We start from the raw sequence: 21,782 nt of genomic DNA, 5'->3' as shown, positions 1-21,782 counted from the left end.
GGCATCCTGGTAACTGGTCTGTCAGCCAATCGACGTTGAGATTAGGTTTTGTGCTACACCTGGTACATGATTCTCTAAATGACCCCAAATTTATTGTGGATGCATTCCGTAAAAATTTCGTAGCATCGTGGCCGGTATGTCGGTAGTCTCTGTCAAACTTTGGAATTTCTACTGGTGGTATTACAAACGTGGGTGCGATCGCGGGTTTTTGTGTTGATGCTGAAGTCGATTGCGATTCTTCGCTCAGTAATTAAAAGTATTCTGCTCGTACAACTTGAAATCTGTCATCGGTATGTCCATCATTTTTTATGGCTGGTTCCAGGTCGATGAGATCATGGTATTCCGAGACGATTTCCTTCCATGGCTCCTTCATGTATTGTCTGACGTGTGTGGACACTTCCCGTTCATCGGTGCGGTTCCACAGAAAGTCTTCCATATCGTCTAATCGTCCTTCATGTCTTCGTTTTAATGATGTTAATCGAAGGCCTTCTCTTTCGTTTCCTTGTGATGATTGTGCCTTTGGCTCGAGAGTTTCACCTGTTTTCGGAGCCTTTGAGACGGGTTGACCCTGATGGAATTCCATCGGAAAATATGGCTTCATATTTTTTCACAACTTCTTCTAGCGCTTTGGCTTTTGCGAAATACTAATGTTCCGGACTTAGTGCTAGCTCGTGCAGCTTGGCATCATTCTTTTTAAACTGCAGAGAGACCGCTCGGTTGACCAGTCGCTTGCTGAAATCAGGTTTGGTTACGCAGGGTCTACTTGTGGTCCGTTTCACGGGAGCAACTCTCGAAGTAGCGTTGATAATGACGCCTTACTTGTGGCCCGTTAAAACAGGAGCCACTAGAAGTAGGTTGGATGATGAAAGTTCTACTTATGGTCCGTTTACACTGGAGCCACGCGAAGTAGATAGCTTTAAGAGAGTCCAACTTGTGAACCGTTTTACACAGGATCACTCAAAGTAGGTTGATTTTAAGTGCCATAGTTCAGACACTGAGCGCGGCAATGGGAATTTCGTTTGTAAAGTTGGCAGAATTTCATACTATTGCGTATATTAGCAAATATTAGCTACATATTTAAAAAATAATTAAATTTAAAAAAGGGGGGGTGTTTCAATATATCACGTGTTTCATAGGGGGAGTTTTGTTCATCATGCGTTATCATTGTATCACGTAATACTTGAACGGTCCCTGAGTAACGAGATAATTCACTCTGATTTCGCAACTATCTTTATTTCAGGAGAAAAATTCTTATATAAGATGCTAAATTATACATAATTATATCTAAGAAAGGTCAATGTTTTGAACGTGCTAAAACTAATTTTAATGCCAGGGTCACCCACCTCTGAGTCTGCTGACTCAGATTGCTTGTTCATGCATTGCTTGTTTTTTGCTTGGGTTTAGCTTGCCTCGGTCAGTCGGTCATTCTTCCCGCTGATAATACTGATTTCTGCTTCTGGCGCCGTCTACGAGTGCTGGGTTAATAGGTTGGATATAGTTTTATGCTTATTACTAATTATTAATAGGTGTGCCAATAGGTTAGTGGGTTTAAATATTGCCACATGCTGATGGCGCAGTATATAGTAAGGAAAACTTTTCCTCAAGGTTAGGTGAAGTAAACGATATTTTAACGGTAATAATACCTAAGAGCCAGTAAAATTATAGAGCCGCACGGAGTAGCATGGATCGACAGACGTAAGAGAGATCTCCATTTTAGTTACGGAACATTTTCCAAGCTCGTTTTGGCAAGCTTTGGCTCGTTTCTTTGGCTTGGATTCGCTGAATGATTGATGTGGATCGAGTGTGATCTGACGGATGTTTTCGACGTAACACTGGATGTCTTCTATTCCATGGCCGCACAATATATCTTTTCCCAGAAGAATATCTTGCGATAAAAGTATCCCATTTCTTTATTGTGCACGTTTAATAGCGTTTAACCTCGTTGTGGGTATGTATACCAAAATATCACGAAATTGATTACATTCTCGTTAGATCGTTGATTACGTTTATGATATGAGTGCAAATTTTCTAATTTTGTAACATACCTTTTCTTTCCATCGATACCCAAGAAAGCCCCAAAGAGCATCTTACTCTCTTTCTTAAGCTCATTCTTAGGCTTATAATGTTTTTGGTTGTTCAGTCGCAGAGAAGCGCATCATTATTATGGTTTGTAACGATTTGTTTTGCTGGTTTGCGCTCGAAACAATTGCCGTGGCTAGCCTGCAGAGTTTGTGGGAACATTCCACCGAGTTTATTGATTCGATGCGATTGCCAGAAATAACACCGGCAGGATATGTGGTTCGGCTACATGTTTCCGGTTGACCACTCACGGTTGAATTCACTACTCGTTACCTCACATCTGCATGCATACCCCCTGCAGGATTTAGGGCAGACTAGAGATTAGGCATCGCGCCTCCTTCACTCTAGGGGATCGCTGTGCCTACGCCCCAACAAGCCTGTATCAGGAGTCTACTGGATGGACCGTGGTGTCTCCCATTAATTTCTTTGTTGGGATTGAATACGGGAACATTCCTGCTTGAATGTCGGACTCTCCAAAGCCGGTCCTCCAACTAAAAACTCCCAGCTTTCCTAATAGGCTCAGTCCCGAATCACTCCTGTGGTCCTCCTTACTTACGTACTCATTATAACTATTCCAAACAAACCCAGACACCTGCCGGGTAAAAATATTTGTTTAATAAGCCAAGGGAATAAAGACAGAGGATTGTTACCATTTATTAAACAAGGGTCAAAAAGATTTTAATGATCCTTTCTGTTAGACTTTATACTTCTCGCTTGTTCGTCCAATCATGGAATATTGCTCATGCTTTTGGAGTCCTCAATACTCTAGTCACTAGACTATTATTGAACTTTTTCAAAAGCAGTTTATTTTGTTTGCACTAAAAAACTTGTGCCCGAACTTCGATGACTCCGTCTATATTATTAGTAATAAACCTACTCCAATAGAAGGAACGTCGAACCAAATCACTACTGGAACATATAAACATAACAGTACCCAATGAGATAACTAGGTCCTTTCGACCCCCATGGGCCGGCTCATATTCATATTCCCTATGGTCAGACCCCTATAGGTTCATATTCGACAAGGCTTAATTTACGAATTCGTAGCGCAGCGTATACTTAATAATAAGCATTTTTTTTTTTTTGCGTAAAAAAAAAATATGGGTTATTTTAGGTTTCTTTTTGAATAAATATTGAATTTTAATCAAAATCAATAAATAATACTCATCAAATATTGATTATTGAACAAAAAAAATTGTATTGCAATAATTTAGTGTCAAATATTGAAAATAAATAATTACCTGCAGTCCCCTATTTAAAAAATTTAATGATAAGCATTTAAAGTTGAATTTTTTAATTCCTTTTCAGAGTATTCATATACATATACGAATTCATATACGAATTCTGTACTAATGATAACCAAACTTTGGTTCCTGACTAGAACTACGAAATACAGTCTAACAAATTTCACGTCCGTAGATTTTTTCATCCGTAGAGCGTTCTGCGGCCACTATCGTCGAACTTGGACTCGCGGGAGTTTATTAAAGTCGTAGTCAAAACATATTGGCTTAAGTCTTTTTATCCTGGATTGTCCTATGGGCCACTCTGAGTTAGACACGGCTCGCTGAGGCCAGGATGAGGGGAGGTGTGCGGGATAATGAGTTGATGATCATGTTGGTGGTCCCTCTGGCAGGAACAGCACTCTAAGGCTAGTTGGGATCCTACTGGTGGTCCTTCTGGCAGTAGCAGCACGCTGATAAAATATTTGAAATACAGCGGTTATAGACGCTAAGTAACGAATGTTTCGGTTGTAGTTTGAGACTGTCTTTATTATGGAAAAGGTGATCTTTTATCAGATGCTTAATTACAAACATATGTTGTGTGCAAATCAATGTAATGAATGTACGTACAGTTGGAACAACGTTAAATTACTTGCTCGGTAAACGTTGTTGGGCTGTTGTTGTGAACAGATGTGAACAGTTCCAGTTTGCACTGGAAAATATTCCTTGCCGCACAACCGACCGACGGGCGCCTGCCCCATAACGGCTCAAATCACGGAAATAGATCCCAGTTAGTAATTGTATAGAGAGATTATAAAGAAAACGAGGGAAAATTACTCTGCTCTTGTAAGTCATTTACAATGGATGTTTTTATATTTGAAAGAGGGGAAAGTAAAATGATGCGATAGACACCATTGTAGTTTGATCATAAACCCCTAAGCTCATGATGTGCATATTCTATAGATATAATCACTTGTTACGCGGCGGTTCACTAATTGCCCGTTATCAGCAGTTTCATATTCTTTGATTCTCCCAGATTTGCTTGCGCTTGGTTGTTCTTTGTAGCGCAAGCACTTTGGGTGTTAGTGTATGCACTTGTTATTCGGCATTGTTTTGGATCGGCCGCTGCATTTGTTTTGGGGTTAAATTGAACCACAATAAATATTAAAATCGGATCCCCTTCCCTTTTTTATTCAAAGGTGTATTGTAAGATTTCATTTACATAAGGCGAAAGATTGAAGTTTCCAGTGATAGATTCAAGAGTTTAAGGAGAGGTTTGCACGGTGCCTTGGTACAGTTTTTCAAAACACAGCCTGGTACTCCTCCACCACACGCCTTTTATTCAAAGATGGAAAAAAAGGTTTGCTGATTGACTATTATAAGTGTAAGGCTGAGCGGGAATAGTATATAGTATATAGTGATAGGTATATACGTTGTTTAAAAAATCTGTACCAAAAGATAGACAGTGACCAGTATTTGCATTTGAATTTTTACAGGTAAGCAAAGGGGGAAAAGACTGATTCTGAGTAAATTGAATCCGGGAGTAGCAATTATAACTTCTATAACATTCTCTTGTAAGAATGTTACGTTATGCATGGTGAAATTAGACCGAGCCTCTAAGTATTTAAGAGTAAATTCTTGATGTTCTTTAAATTTAGAAGGTACCTTGTATACCGAGGCTGAACTAAAGCTTTCTATTCGGAACGTTAAACTGTAAGTTAAGAGTGTTAGTAAATGCTGACTATCTACATCACCATTAATAAGGTTGTGTAGAAAAATGACACCCAGCATTATTCTACGATTTGTTAAGGAGGGTAAGTTACGAGTCTGCTATGATACGAAGGAAGGTGAAATTTGCATCCCAGTCTAATAGGACACCAAGATCGTTAACCAGAGTTAATTTTTGTAAGGAAATCCCATTGAGGACCTGAACGATAAAAATAAGTTTGATATATTAATGGGCCTGCTTTATGGATGGATATAAATGGTTTATTTTTTTTAATGCTCTTATCAAATGTTAATATGTACATCTAAGAATGAACACACAAAGTGACATAGTACAATTCTCAATTTTTTCGTAGATACAAAGTATGTAGTTATGGTGCGACTAAAAAGTCGCACCTTTTTTATTTATATGATTTTTAAGTATTGACGGGCGTGATTCATAGCTTGTTCTCCTCAGAATTGAATTTTAATTTAAACTAAAAAGAAATGGTAAAACAAATTTTTTAAAGATTTTTATTTCAAGCACTTTCTTTTTTTGGTTTTTTTAGTTTACCCAGAAGAAAAAATAGTAGTTATTAAAATTCTATTCGATTGCTTTGTTTCAGACATTGTATCTTTCACGCCATTGCAAAACTTCAGCGATGCAACGTCAACCCCACTCAAGTTTTATACAATATTTTCAACTAAAAAATATATTTTTGTATTCTAGGAATATATGATAAAATAAACCAAAAATCTTGAAAAGCCTTATTTTTTGTATTTTCTCAAACAAAAAAACTCGAAAATAACTCCTTTTTGTGACTTTCTAAAGCAGTCTCACCTCTTAAGTATTAAATCTTTAGCTTATATTGACACCGAGTTTATATTGCAGACAAAGCTTAACATCGTTTGCATACATTAGTACCAGCGAGTTCATTAAAGCAAGTAGCAAATCATTAATAAAAAGAGAAAACAATAACGGGCCGAGATGGCTTCTTTGAGGGTCTCCAGACGGACAAAGCGGGAATGTTCATTTTTAAATAAAACTCTTTGTGATGTTCCATCTAAGTAGCTGCAGATCCATGTAAGGAGATTTGTAGAGAAATCCCAAAATATTCAGCTAACTAAAGAGGAGTGAGTGATTCACTGAATCAAATGCTTTACTAAAGTCTGTATAAATAACATTGGTTGGCAGACCCTTTCGGAAGCCATGTATGACAAACTCCAACTCCAATAATTAAGTGGTGGTGGAGCGACGCTTAATGAAACCCTGCTTTTTTTTTTTTTTTTTTTATTAAACTTTGCTTTTATTTATTGGATCTTCTCTTAATTTTGAGACTAACAATAAGTTTTCAAATCTTAACATTAACATTTAACTAACAGTAGACTAAGACTGCATTCTGGTTGCGCGTTCCTCAAGACGGTCGCTGGGTGGGTAGGTCATTCCGACGAAGTCGTGATTGGTTACTCAACCTTGTTAGACCTCTCGCCAGGTGGTTAGGGTGCGACAATAGCTTGCTAAAGTACTTTTCCTTCTGTTCTGCGATCACATCTTTGACTGGAAGAATGTTTAAGTCGCGATGTATGTTTTCGTTGCGAACGTACCAAGGTGCCCCGGTGATTGTTCTCAAGATCTTCGACTGAGCTCGCTGGACTATGTCAATATTGCTATTGCTGGCATTCCCCCATAACTGGGAGCCGTACATCCATATAGGTTTAAGTACCGAGTTATACAGCAGGACTTTATATTCAAGGCAAAGGGGAGACCGAGCGTTGATAAGCCAATGAAGGCTGCTGGCTTTTAACTTTAGGTGGGTTCTTTTAGCTTCTATGTGCCGACGCCATGTGAGTCTTCTATCGAGGTGTACTCCTAGATATGTTACCTCGTTTGCTTGCGGGAGTAGGGTGTTGTTTAGCGTAAGGGGCGGGCAGTTTTGCCTATTCAAGGTGAACGTAACGTGCTTGCATTTTTGTTCGTTTACTTTAATTCGCCGGTCTGATAGCCATTTTTCAACATCCACCAGATGAAGAGCTAGCTGCGCAGTTGCTTGCATCGGGCATTTTGAGCGGCTAAGAATAGCTGTATCATCAGCAAACGTAGATGTTGTTAATCGTGTGCTTGTCGGGATGTCTGCTGTGTAGAGAACATATAATGTTGGTCCGAGTACGCTTCCTTGAGGAACTCCAGCTCCAACAGTGAATTCGTCAGATATATCAGTGTTGCGCCTCACAGCAAATTTTCTGTCGTAGAGGTAAGACTCTAAAAGCTTGTGGGTATTACAATGGAGCATTGTCTTGATTTTGTACATTAGACCTTCTAGCCAGACTCTATCAAATGCTTGAGAGACATCTAGAAATATTGCGGTACAGTACTCGCGTTTTTCGAATGCATTCCGAATTTCTGCTGTTATCCGGTTGACCTGCTCAATTGTACCGTGCTTTTCGCGAAACCCAAACTGATGTGACGGGATTCCTTCCTGGATCCTTAGGTATGTGTTTATTCGAGTCAGAATGCATTTCTCAAAGAGTTTAGATAAGCATGAAAGTAGGCTTATAGGTCTATACGACGTGGGAATTGTGTGGTCTTTTCCCGGCTTTGCTATCATTATTATAATTGACTTTTTCCATCTCGCTGGAAAGTGGCCAAGTTTTGCGATGGCATTGAAGAGCTGGGTGATAGTGCAGACGGCGCAATATGGAAGCTCAATGATCATTTTGGGAGTTATGAGGTCGCAGCCTGGTGATTTTTTCGGATTTAGTTGGTTTTTGATGATATTAGCGATTTCGTTTGGGCGAAACTCGATTGGTTCATGTTGAAGCTGAGGCTCATATGGTAAAGTCGGCAGAGTAAAGGCACTAGTGGCCGGATTTGGTTGGAAGATATTTTTGAGGTGATTGGCAAACGTGCTGGCTCTGTCTGCATCGCTGCGCGCCCAGCCGCCTGTGGGATTTCTAATAGGCATCACTGTTTCTTTCGGTGAGCTTAGAGTTGGGTGAGCTCTCCATAGTGAGTGTTTTGTACTAGTAGTTGACAATTGCTCTATATAGCGGCGGTGGACATAAGCTTCTTCTTGCTGTAGGGCTTTAGTAAGTTGACGTGAGGCATGTCTAAAGCTTTGCTTAGTAGATGGCGATCTGTGGAATTGCCACTCGCGACGTGAACGCCGCTTTTCGAGGACGAGCTGTTCGATTTGTAGATTTGTCTTTTTATTGCTTTGTGTATTTATAGTTTGCGATGTTGAGGCTCGAGCTGCAGAGACGAGTACAGACTCAAGTGAATTAACAAAGCTGTCTACGTTGGCTTCATCGTGGAGATGAGGACTTAGCTCAATGTGTGAGCTGATATATTTTCTGTACTTAACCCAATTGGTTTTCTGTGAGGTCAATTTTAATGGTTGTTCCAATGTTCCTGGATGTCGCAGTAGAATAAACAGGACAGGCGAGTGATCAGATGAAAGATCCGATAGGCAATTGGCGCTTATCAGATTTTTAGGGATGTTTTTGGTAATCGCAAAGTCTATTAAATCTGGTAGTTTCCTTGGGTCTGCCGGCCAGTATGTTGGTGTGCCAGAAGAAACATAGTCGAGCTTGTTCTTGGCTTTGATAATTGCATTATAGAGCTGCTTCCCTTTTGGAGTCACGAGACGGGATCCCCAGTGTGTGTGCTTGGCATTGTAGTCTCCTGCTGCTATGAAGTGGTCTCCAAGTGTGTTGAAAAACTGCATAAACTCATCTTCAGCTATATTGAAGCGAGGGGGGCAGTATACGGCGGCTAGTGTAAGTTGGTTGCCAGTATTTAGTTGTATATTTATAGATGTGGCCTGTAGGTAGTTTTTAGCAAATTTGTTTTGATAATGGTGCTTTATGCGGCTTCTGATTAGAATTCCAGTCCCACCATGTGCTTTACCATCTGGATGATTTGTTCCGTAGAATGAATATCCTCGTAGTTGAAAATTGTATTTGTTTGTGAGGTGTGTTTCCGAAAGCAGCATTACATCGATGTGATTGTCGAGTAGGAATTGAGCTAACTCAAGTTTATGTTGCGAAACGCCGTTAGCGTTCCACGTAGATATCCGTAGGAAAGCCATTATTTGGATTGTTGTGAAACCAGCATTTGAATCAATAGATTTTGGTTTCGCATTAGATCTTGCATAGTTGTGCGCATTGTACCGGGCCATTGCGTTTGTGCGGTTCCTCAACTGTAATTCTGCGGTGCAGCAGGTACTGAAGATTGTATATTGGGTGCACTTCGTATTTCTTCAGGACCTTGGTTTCTGGTTCAAGCTCAACCTTAAAGAGTGGCTGCGGCTTTCTATCCCTGTTAAGGATATTAAAGACTGTCTTGGCGCTAAAACCCTTCTCCTGTAGCGCCTTTTTTATCTCTGCAGGCGTTACTTCGGGCTCTATGCCCTTAAGTACGACTTGCAGGCCCTTGCTGCTTTTTAGCTGGTACGTGTAAAAGTTCTTTTTATTCTCGGTAAGATATTTTGATAATACTCTATAGTTATCTTCAGACTTCATTTGAACTTTTGTTTCTTGAATGTTGCCCTTTACAAGGGGTATTATGTGGAAGTTATCCTTACCAATAAGCTCAATAATTTTGTTGACAAGAACATTGGAACTTTTTTCGCGTATATAGATAGGCGGAGGTTTTGGCTTCCTTTTCCCAACTTCAGTGGATTCGACCGCCTCAACCTCATCGGCGTCTGCCAAGATTTTAAATCGGTTTGAGTTAATGGGCGTTTCTTTTGCTACTAGGCTAGCATTGCCACGGGTTATTTTGCGTTTGGAATTCAGGGGGCTCAGCTTCCTTTTGATTTGGATGTAGCGATCCATGCCAGTCTGCACAGCCGGCTTAATATAGTCATTGTTTTTGTTTTTGTTTTGGTTTTCGGGCAGCGCGGACGTATTACTATTTGCGCTGCTAGCTGATGACGTCGTTAAACGCGCTGTCGATACAGTTGCGGTTGTTGTTGTTGTTACTGTTGACGTTGTCAAAGAAATTGAGGTGCTAGTTACTGCACTCTTTGGCTGCAGAGACATCGATGGTATCGAGGGGGAGCAGGAACGCGCTCTCTCGCTCTCTACGTTTAAGAATTCGGTCAAGTTGGGGGTAATTGACCGAGCTTGATCGGAGCTTGCATGGTTTTCGGTTGCTTTAAAAGAGAAGTACGCGTTGTTTCTTTGTACTGAGAGCCGTCTCTCGTCTAGCTCACGTTGACGTTGTGTGCGAACGTCGTTTGAACTCATTGCAGTCGAGGTTGATTTAGTTTGAGTTTTAAGTGTTGTGTTTTATATTAATTAATTAATTAATTAATCAATATAAACGTTAGCAATTTCATCGCAAAAAGCGTCTTTTCGCGTTATTGTAGATTTCTTAGAGCAGTCACTGCACTTTTATGATTTTATTGAATATTTTTTTCCCGGAGCACAATAAAAAACACGTCTGCATGCGACGACTGCAAAACGTTAAAAAAGCCGATTGCTGGGTTGTTGCCGCAACTTGCACTTGAACAAATTGGACATGGAGAAATTACTGAGTTCAGAGTAGATTTGTCTGAGACTGATTTTATTCATATAAAGGTTCAATATTTATAGCTAATTCGATACATAGATATTGCTTAAGTGGTAAATTAATGGAATATAGCAAAAAATATAAAAATGATAAATTAACAATTTTAAAAAGTGTAATTCTGCAATATTTTGTCGGTTGCATGAACTTGTAATGTCAGCAGTCCTTGCTGCTTTTCAGTTTGTTGTTTCTGTAGTGTTTGGTCTTTTTTAATGTTCATCGTTTTATGTAGGTTTTTTGACCTAATATTTTCTTTATTATATATTTATTGTACTTGTGTCTTTGTTATGTGTAAATCGTGTTCTTGTGACCTAAATATTAAATGCTTATGACTTAACATTCTCCCGGCCGTTGAACAGGTGTTCAACCGTCGTCCAGCTCTATAGTAAATTGTCTTGGGGTAGGTTCGGGAATTGAACTTCTTGTAGTCCCTCTAAGCTTTGGCGTCCAAATCGACCGTCTGTGTCGCATGATGAGAATGCCTATCAGTATCAGTATGATGACGGAAATGGCAAATGCTGTGTATGACATAGTTGTCTGGTGGTCCAGTTGGTATGGTGCATCTTTTCTTTGTAGATCGGCTAACCAATGTTGTAGGATCTCTAATTCTGTGTCGTCTGTACTTGGTGATTGGGCCCTTAACCCGAATTCTGATGGTTCCTCTATGGGCTTTAGGGGCTCGGAGATATTTCCGAATCGACTGAACGAAGTTTGTACTTCAGTGGTCATAGTGCCGAATGTGGTCAAACTTATATTGAAATTGCGTGCTGTGCAACCAATGGGCAATTTCAGTATACCAGTCCAATAAAGCGATCTCTATGGGCATTGACAGCTATGATCGGTGTCTGAAGATTGTACAGCGTCCAACCTTTCGATTCCCATATTGGAATGGGCACGATGCTGAAGACATCCAATAATTCTGACGACACCAATGGTATTGTGATTCGAAAAATGGCGTGAGTATCAGTCGTACTGCCTTGCGCATACATTATTTTGTATAGCTGAACAACATCCGTTGTGGCTACTGGCAAGATCTGGTCGGGTGGTAAATGATCCCGCATTTGGTCGAGCTGGTCTCGTAACTGTGTAGGTGATATTAAAATTGGACTGATTGTTTTGTGGCGAGCATCAGTCAATACATTAGTTATCTCACTCTGCATTCGCTGTAAACCATTTGCAAGTAGATTCAATTGTGTCGTGAGGATCATAAACGCTTGCTCTAAATGTGCGCCTTGGTACTGTCCTCGTTGCTTATTTATGAGGGTCATCTGCTGTTCCAAAGATCGTAAGCGGTTGTTGGTAGCCAACCTTCCCTTTCGCACCAAATTGATGGTGGAGTCAACAATGGACGTCTGGTTCTGAAGCAGCTGTAGGAGGAAGTTCTCATTACCCTTCACCTTAGTGATAGTTTTGACCATCTCTTCTGCGTATGTGGAATCGAGTACACCGAATAATGAATTGGCCATAGTTCCAACAACATTAAACGGTGATCTACGTTGCCGAGAGTGATGCATCAGGTTACTTCCTGCCTCAAGTTCTGCAATTATATGTTTAAAATGTTCTAGGATGGAACTGCATGCTGCTACGTTAGTCAATTCCTGGCATTTGTGTGCGAGTTCCGTTACTCCACCTGAAAGTACCTTCATATCATTCCAGTAGGGATCCAAGTCGTAGTATACTATCATCGTCCATTCTGACACTACCATTCTCGTGGTTCCCAACCGTTCGTAGAATATTCCTGGCTTATTACTGAACTCCGTTACCTTAATTGGCGTTGCCATGGCTAGTGGAAGTAACAACATAAGCGCTAGAATCACAGGCATTGATGAGAGTGTTTCCTTTTTGCGTTGTACAGGCGGCTCATTAGACTGGTCCGCCTTGAGGGTGTCGTCTAATGGGTGCTTGTTGTTGATTTCTTCTGGGAACAGTGGCGCTAGCCGAGTCACTGGTCACTTGAATACTCCAGATGACGTTTTGATATCCACTACCCGAACGAGGTTGTCCGGTCCGGGATATGTTTTGAGAACTCTTCCCATAGGCCAGCTCATTACAGGCACGTTGTCCTCTTTTATAAGGACTAACAATCCCTCTTTAATATTCGGAGATGCATGCTTCCATTTGTGTCGATTCTGAAGTTCTTGCAGGTACTCACATGACCATTGTTTCCAAAAGGCGTGCTTCAGTCGTGATACCAGTTCCCATCTTTTTACTAATGGTTTGCCGCCCGGAATGATGTTGGTATCAGGAGGAGCAGTTAGTGGTTCTCCAATCAGGAAGTGTCCTGGCGTTAAAGCTGATTCGTCAGTGGGGTCTGATGACATGGGAGTAATCGGCCGTGAATTGAGGATCGCTTCAACTTCAACGACCACAGTGTTGAGTTCTTCAAACGTCAAAGACGCCGTGGCTGTAATTGATACTACCAGCCGTTTTGCGGATTTCACCGCAGCTTCCCATAGGCCACCGAAGGATGGTGCTCGTGGGGGAATGAATTTGAAGTTTATTTCTCTTTTGTTGCAATGCTGAACTATGGAGTCCTGCGCATTGGTTGAGAAGATGCTGGTTTCGAGCTCTTTTAATTTATTGTTGGCTCCAATAAAATTTGTTGCATTATCGCAATGGATTGTCTGGCACTTCCCTCGACGTCCAAGAAACCGGCGGAGAGCGGCCAAAAAGGCGTCTGTTGTGAGGTCGCTTACCAACTCCAAATGAATTGCTTTCGTGGCGAAGCAACAGAACACTGCGATATAGGCCTTGTCGGGACGTTTTCCTCGAATCTTGTGATGAATCCATATGGGGCCGCAGTAATCTACTCCAGAGTTAAAGAAGGGCCGAGCCTGTGTGACTCTCTCGCTCGGTAGATTTCCCATGATTTGACTCATTAATTTGGGCTTGACTCTGGTACATCGCACGCAGTTATGTACAATGCTTCTTGCCATTGTTTTGTCATTGATGATCCAATACTGTTGCCTAGCAATGGCGCGCAAGGCTTGGGCACCGCAATGCATGTTGGTCTCATGTAGTTCTCTTAAGATCATTTTTACAATTGTATCATTGTAGGGGAGCAGAACTGGATGTTTTGCGTCTTCGGATAGGTTTGAATGTTCGAGTCTGCCTCCTACTCGAATTAACCCATCAGATCCAACGATGGGAGCCAATGATACAAGAGAACTCTTTTTGTCCACTGTTTTGTACCGTTTGAGCTGGTTACGCTCTGCGTTAAATTCGATTTGCTGAATCGTGCGCAGGATAATAATGCGTGCCTGGCTTAGCTCCTCCAGACATAGCGCCTTCGTTGGCGCTCTATTAGACTTATAACAGAACCGCAGCATGTACGCAACAATTCGTTGTAATTTGTAGAAGGAGTTACTGTGCCTACAGTTGTATATCTCCCCTCTGAATATGTCTTTAGCGGCCGCCATGCTGGCGAATTTCGTTTTTTGTTCTAAGTTCGTCGAAATAATGGCTGGCATCTTTGTCCAGCTTTCCTTTGACCCATATAGGAACAGGGGTCCATAAAACCACATACTGTTGCTCGAGAGTTTGCTAGCTGTTGTTCCTCTGGACAAGACGTCGGCTGCATTGTTGGCGGATGATACGTGACGCCATTGACACTGCTCCGTCACTTCTTGAATTTTAGCTATCCGATTTGCCACAAACGTGTGGTAAGTGGAAGCTGTTGCATTGATCCACCCTAACACGACGGATGAATCAGTCCAAAAGAACCCCGCAACCGTGTCTAGCGACAAGCGTAAATCTTGTCTGACTCTGTGCGTTAGTTCTGCGCCTAGGACTGCTGCGCACAACTCTAGTCTGGGCAAGGATTGCTTTGCTGTGGGTGCTACTCTGGACTTGGAACATAGCAGTCTCACCGAGGTTTGCTTATTTTTATACGTTGCTCGGACGTATATTGCTGCGCCATAGGCCTTTTCTGAGGCGTCCACAAAAGTGTGTAGTTCTTGCGTGACTGGAACCTTTCCGTCAAATATGTGTCTTGGAATTTGCAATTTATTTAGACTTTGCAGGTCAGAACGATATGTTTTCCAGTCTGACTGAAGTTCTAAAGGCAATTCATCATCCCAAGCCATTTTTGATTCCCAGAGGTGTTGCATGAATATCTTTGCCTTTACGACCACTGGCGCAAACAAACCTAATGGGTCAAAGATTTGTGACAACTCAGAGCACACCACTCGCTTTGTGATGACCAGCGCTTCGCTTTGCTGCGTTCGTCCGCAAAGTTTGTCTTTATTGGGCATCCATATGAGACCGAGTGTTTTAACACTGTATTGGTCCAAGGTTTCACCCAACTTAACATCGCTCACAGTATCCTCTTTTGGTATTCCTTGTAGTAGTTCTGCATTATTTGAACACCACTTTCGTAATTTGAAACCGTGTGGTAGCAATATTTTATTCAATTCACTTTGGATTTGAACTGCTTCTGCCACTGAGTCAGCACCTGTCAAGCAATCGTCTACGTAAAAATCATTTTCAAGCGCCGCAGACCCCAATGGGTAGTTGTCCCGTGACCGGATTGCTAAATGATTTAGGCATTTCGTGGCTAAAAACGGAGCTGTTTTGTTTCCATACGTGACGGTTTTAAGTCTATAGTACTTAAGATCCTCGGATGGATCATTTCTCCAGACTATAAGCTTATGGAACTGATTATCTGGATTGATCCATACTTGCCGGTACATTTTTTCTATGTCCGCCGTGAACACATACTTGTGTATTCTGAAGCGTAGTAGTATGGCCATTAGCTCGCTCTGAACAGTGGGTCCTGTATGTAATATGTCGTTTAAAGATTTCCCACTTGATGTTTTGCATGAAGCATCGAACACCACTCGTAGCTTTGTGCTGCTGCTGTCAGGCTTCAGAACACAGTGATGTGGTATGAAGTAGTGATTGTTGGGTACATGTGTTGTTGGAACAAACTTCATATGTTCCAAGGCTTCATATTCTTTCATGAACTCAGAATAACCTTTCCGAACATCACCGGTTAATCGTCGCTCTAGTGCTAAAAACCTTTTGATCGCAATTTCTTTCGACTCCCCCAGGGCTGAAGGGTGCTCGGCGAACGGCAATTTCACAATAAATCGTCCGTCTTCTGCTCTCTTCAGAGTTTCTATAAAGTGTTTCTCACAATGTGCCTCTGACGGAGATCGATGTTTCGTCTGGTTTTCCAAATTATCTAGCTTCCAAAACCTTTCAATCAGTGCGTCAGTTTCTTCACCGACACCGACACCACAGGCTATGGCTGATTGAGTTTTAGATTTAACTCTGCCTGCTACAATCCATCCGAGTTTCGTGTTTTGTAGCATGGCACCATCTCTTCCGACCTTCAGCTGATTTGGAAGGAGAAGCGAGTAATAGTGCTCGGTGCCGATTAGTAGATCTATCCTTCCAGGTTTATCAAACTGGGGATCCGCTAATGGACACTCATTGGGTATCTTTAACGCACAATGTGTTAGTGGTTGAGCTGGTTGGTCAGCTATGATGTGGGGAAGCACAAACGCTTCTATGCGCTGGCTGAAATCCCCGTGAAGAGAGCTAACGAGAATAGTTACTCTTGCTCTGCTCATTCTTGGTTGTCCTCCAATGCCTTCGATCCGGAGCTTTGTATCGTGGCGCTTTAGTGACAACATTGATGCTAATCGTTCAGTGATCAAATTAATCTGGGATCCTGAATCTAGCAGGGCACGAAATTTCGCTACTTGCCCGTTCTCTGTCTGGACCGCTACCTTTGCTGTTGCAAGAAGATTGTAATTCTTGTAAGCCGCGGCACCGACAGTTGGGGAATGAAGGTTTGTGACTTCCAGGTGCAACAGGGTGTGGTGTTTTTTGTCGCACTTGAAACAACTTCTTCCTTTACATTCCTTTGATTTGTGGTCGGTTTTGAAACAGTTGACACACATTTTTTGTTTTTGTACCCAATTCAATCTTTCGGATGCTGTTTTTGCGCGGAACTCCTCACATTTATATAACGCGTGATTTGGAGCCTTGCAATAGTAGCATAATGACTGTTTATCTGACGTGCTGGACGCACACGCTAGATTTTTCGGCTCTCTTTTAAATGCTGCCGTTGGCTTTCCTGAGCTCAAGACTCTGATTCTTTGCTCTAAGAATTCCAGCATTACTTGTAGCGGCTGGATCTCTACTGAATTACCAACTGTCTGCTCAAATAGACTTCTATTAGTCATGTCAAGCTTGTCGGTCAGCAACACCACCAAAAATGCATCCCATGTGGATACATTGATGCCTAGTCCCTTTAATGACGCAAGGGTTTCCAGAGTTGTTATATACAGCTCCTGTATTGATTTGGCACTGTCAGAGACCGGGCTCTGATGAAGTAGCCGACGAATAACTGTATTCGCGATGAGCCGAGGATTGTCATATGGCCCAACTATTATGCGCCATGCATGTAAGTAGTTGTCCTCATTTAGCTCGATGTGGCGTATTAATCTCTCCGCATTTCCCGAGAGAGCGGATTTTAGGTACCACATTTTCTTCACTGATGGCATGTTAGTATCATGAACCATACAGGAAAATAAATCATGGAATTGTTTCCATTTCATTGCATCCCCATCAAATTTTGGAATGTTTATCCGGGGCATTTGCACATCAATGCTATTTGTAGTAGGTATAACCTTTGCCATAAGTGCATTCTGCACCTCTGCTTGCAGTTGTAGGTATGCCTGCTTGTTATATCCACTGTCTATCGGGTTTTCGAATTCCTCGTAGACTGTCAAGTGGATCTCTTGGACCTGAGCCCATAAAGTTTTTAGTAAGTCTCCTGGGCCTCCCCCGGATGCCTTAAACTCTCGTAAGGCACCGCTTACGGACTCTAAAAGTTCTCCTTGGCGTCGACATAATCCGGCTAATCGTTTATCCATGGGAACTACGAGTGGAGATTGCTCTTGAACTTGATTTTCTACTTGTTCTTGAGCCTCTTCCTTTCGACTTGTGCCTTGCATCAGCTTGTCACGGCTGCTTTCGAAAGTTGCCGCATATTTCATGCAACTGGTCCGGAGGTCCTCAGCATACTTGATGTAGCTTTCGGTCCTGGCCGTTCCTTGAATTTTTTCATCATTTTCGCCGAACCTTTCCCAAGCCTCTTCGAGAATGTATAGCTTTGTTTGGAAATATGATGCCTTTTGCTTTCGATTCGGCCCATCCTTTTTATAATTCCGGATGCATCTTGCGATCTCCTGCCCAATTTCTTGCTGGGCATCTAGGAGGCCTTGAGCGCTCGCCTCTTCAACGGCTGGCTCTATAATAATTTTGGGGGCAATATTTTCCCTGTCCATATTTTCGTTCTTCGTTTCTGACCGTTGGGAGTGATTTATTTGCTATTAGTAGCTGGATGCGCTCCAACTCGCAACCGAGAGTGGTCGAAGAAACTGAACCCTTTTTTATGAACTGAGGGAGGTGTGGGGCCCTTAATCTACCGATTAAAGGGACAGCGTCACACTGCTGTGAAGATCCTGTTGCTCTCTTAGCAGGAGTCTTCCTGATATCTTTATTGTGGAACGATAGAAATCACTATTCGTTCCTTTTTGACTTTTGTTCGAAAAGTGATCCTGGGCTTGCAGGATCACGTCGGGGTCACCAAAATGAAACCCTGCTGACATGAGAAATGATTGAAAAGCAAAGGTGTTGCAAATGAGGAGTGATTACTTTTTCGAATAGCTTAAGAATAGCTGACGATTAAGAGATGCCTCTGTAGTTGGCTGCATCGGATTTTTTCCTTTTTTATGCAAGGGAACTATAAATGATTCCTTCCATTTAAGGGGAAATAAGTCTTTCATGGTGTACGACCTCCAAAATTGGTATTTTACCGAGGATATTTCTATGTCTCCTTCATTTTGTTGCGCGCCATCGAAACCATTCTCAGCTCCAGATTCCAAAGCAGAAAAATATAATTCAGCTTCGAACAATAATTCAATCTTCTGGGATTGGGTAAATTCAGGATCGGAAAAAAGCAACTGGGGTGGGATATTTATTGGTGCCTGAATAGGGTTGGATGGTTGATTGGGCATTATTTCAGGTAGTACGACTACTATAATTTGTTTTTGGAAATCAGTGGCTAATGATGATAGGGTAATCACAGCCTTTTTTCATGCTCTTTTAGTTTTCCCTTTCATGCCAGCGATGTTCATCAACCATTTTCTTGGAGATTATATTAACCTGTGATACAGAATCTAGAAGTGTGCGGCATTGCTGAGGGGATCCGACAGATCCATGTATTGGTTGGTAGCGGACTCATTAGTAAAAAGGGCTACTGCTGAACACACCGTTCATATTAACCTGGATTAAGGGGAATCGGTAGACTTATTTTTTCGAATCAAGGAATTCAAGGGGTTCTAACATTTGTTTCAGAGATTGTCGAGTGGTTGGATCGGTGATGGCTAGTTCTAAAGATGTGCCTGGATCCAATCTTTCCTCAATGCTGTGTATCAATATTGCATCCCAGTTGACTGGCGACACCTTGAGTGCGTTGAGAATGGTGATTGTTCGGAGCACGGTATCATGCAAGCTGCGCAGCTTGTCCATAGATCCATTACTTCTGGGGTGTAAAAAAAAATGTTGAATTGTTGACTTGATCAACAGCCGTTCATTTTGGTATCGATTCTTTAAATGTAACCAGGCACCGAGGCATGTCCACCAATCAATACACGATTGTATAGGAATTCCTTGAAAATTTCGTAGAATCGAAGCAATTGCCGGTAATCTCCGTCAAACTTTGGAATTTAGACCGACCGCATTGCTAACGTTTAGGCAGAAGACGTCCTTTATTTACACTCCTGATCAAATCAATGAGGTCGTGGGTGAGCGGTCTCAGTCGCTCATCGAAGTAATCTTCTTTTATTCGTCGTTCCGATTGATCTTTGGTGAAATTTCTGATCAACCTTTAAAGGGCGGTATTTCTTTCAATATGCTCATCAATGAGCATCTGTATGACGGGGTCTTACTCGGATCTCTTGGTTCTCAAAGGTTTCAGGTTGTGAAAAAAAGAATCACGTCATGGTCACCAAATGTTCGGTCGTAGAGAGTTCTGTGGCCACTATCGTCGACATTGGACTCCCGAGAGTAACTATAAATCTCGGAGCCGTAGTCAAAAACTATTGGCTTGACTAATGTTTTCCTTGATTGTCCTATTAGCCGCTCTGAGTTAGACGCGGCACGCTGAGGCCCAAATGAGGGGAGGTGTGCGGGATGGCGGGCCTCGAGTGTGTATATATTGTGTTTCGGTTAATGATCCTGTTGGTTGTCCTTCTGGCTGGAGCAGCACGCTGAGGATTTTTGAGGTACCGCGGTTATGGAAACTGTGGGTTGTAGTTCGAGATTGTCCTTATAGGATGCTTTATTTCATATATATGTTGTGTACACAGAGTAAGGCCAATATTAAAGAAAGTATTAAAGAAAGTTCTTGGTAAACTAGCTATGGGTCTGCTGACTCAGATCGTTTGGTATTGGTTTCCAGACGAACTCAGAAGTCGCTGGTTTTGCTCGCCACGGTCAGTCGGTCATTCTTACCACTGATATTGCCGATATTGGATTCTGGCTCGATTTCTGGCAACGCCTATTATTACCAAGAAGATTGCTTTCGATTATAATTATCTCTAGAATGAATGATAAGCTTTTCTTTATAGATGTCTTGCTAACGTTAGAGTGAATATTGTGCTGAAACAAAATACAAAGCGATATTAATCTTCAAGAAATTTAATAAAGAAGCGATTGGTTTCTTGCAGAACTTGAACCGTCCTCTTAAAGAAAAGATTACGAATTTTATACATCCTTAACCTTTCAACGCACATGACTTTAAAAATTGTATGATCTACATGTTATAATTTTTTTAGTTCCCAGATCCGCACAGGTAAAAAGCTGGACTTCGCAAGAAATTAATGGATTTATATTTGTTTGGTACCATGTCGACTCAACCGAAAAACCGTGGAGTCTTCCATTAACAATTAATGACGACCAATTTATTTACCATGGCCGTAACGAATTTTTTGTAAATTGCCATATTCGAGAAATACCAGAAAATGGAGCTGATAATATACATTTTAATTCAATTCATAATGAATGTTTTATGTCTGGAAAAATGGGCAAAAGCAGTAAATTTTTTCAATACTGTCACCATAAATGGAATTCAAGGTAATAAAATATATTTTCACTTATTTTCACTTATTGTTGTTTCCTCACCTTATTAAACTGTCTTAGGTTTAAAAATATCCACTTTCCAATTGATATTCTTATATTTTTCATACCCATATTTTTCAAGCCCATTTTTAGATAGTTTTTATTAAAACCCTGCATGGTATATGTCGGCGAAAGAGCATTCGCTCGTACGCAATTATACCCTTGCAGAGAGTATTATAATTTTGGTCAAAAGTGTGCAACGCAGTGAAGGAGACATCTCCGACCCTATAAAGTATATATATTCTTGACAGGATCACCTTCTGAGTCGATATAAGCATGTCCGTCTGTCCGCTTCTACGCAAACTAGTCTCTCAGTTTTAAAGCTATCGAGTTGAAAATTTGCACACCCCTTCTTTACTTGCAGGCAGTATATAAGTCGGAACGGTCGAAATCGGTCGACTATATCCTATAGCTGCCATTAAACTGATTGATCGGAAATGCCATAACTTCGTTGTTTTTCAAGTTAGAAGGATAAGGATAAGTCATAAGGATCGGCCGTCTATATCCTATAGCTGCCATATAACTGATTGATCGGAAATGCCATAACATCGAGCAATTATATACGATCCGCTATTTATCTAATAATATAAAATGCGTGTCGCCACCTAGCGGACTGCGACTCAACTGCAAGGGTAAATAAACTTCGGCTCCGACCGAACTTAGCTTTCCTTTCTTGTTTTTTTTTTTTTTTTATTTGTCGCACAGCGAGTCGCAATGATTTTTCGTGTGTTCGATCCATGTATTTCCTCTGGACGGCTTTTCTATACAGTCATTCTCCTCTTGCTCTTCATTTGTCTAACGATCATTGCACTACGCACAGCAGGGTTTTCGCTTTTCTTTCCCACCGCGCTCCGCGCACCGTGTGAAGTTTTGTTACCAACTTCGATGTACCCGCGGAGTGAGTTCGTCTTTCTCTTGGTTCGCTCTAACGGAATTGAATTCTCTATATACTTTAAACTTTGTACTGCTTAAACAATATCGCAAATGCCTGATCGCGTTGTATACCGCCA

The 21,782-nt window shown here is 41.5% G+C and overlaps 1 protein-coding gene across 1 annotated transcript in view; it reads left to right on the top strand.

Moving 5' to 3' along the window:
- Positions 1-21,782, top strand: part of LOC26514480 (cholesterol 7-desaturase nvd) — a 114,963-nt gene that overhangs the window by 25,022 nt on the left and 68,159 nt on the right. Inside the window, exon 3 of the mRNA XM_044714748.1 lies at positions 20,430-20,727. Within this exon, the coding sequence (XP_044570683.1) occupies positions 20,430-20,727 (298 nt within the window). The remainder of the gene's footprint in view (positions 1-20,429; positions 20,728-21,782) is intronic.

Source organism: Drosophila ananassae, chromosome 2R (genome assembly GCF_017639315.1).
Source record: "Drosophila ananassae strain 14024-0371.13 chromosome 2R, ASM1763931v2, whole genome shotgun sequence".
In the NCBI taxonomy this organism is placed as follows: Eukaryota; Metazoa; Arthropoda; class Insecta; order Diptera; family Drosophilidae; genus Drosophila; species Drosophila ananassae.
Note: the sequence above shows the minus strand (reverse complement) of the source record. Positions and strands in the feature narration are given on the sequence as shown.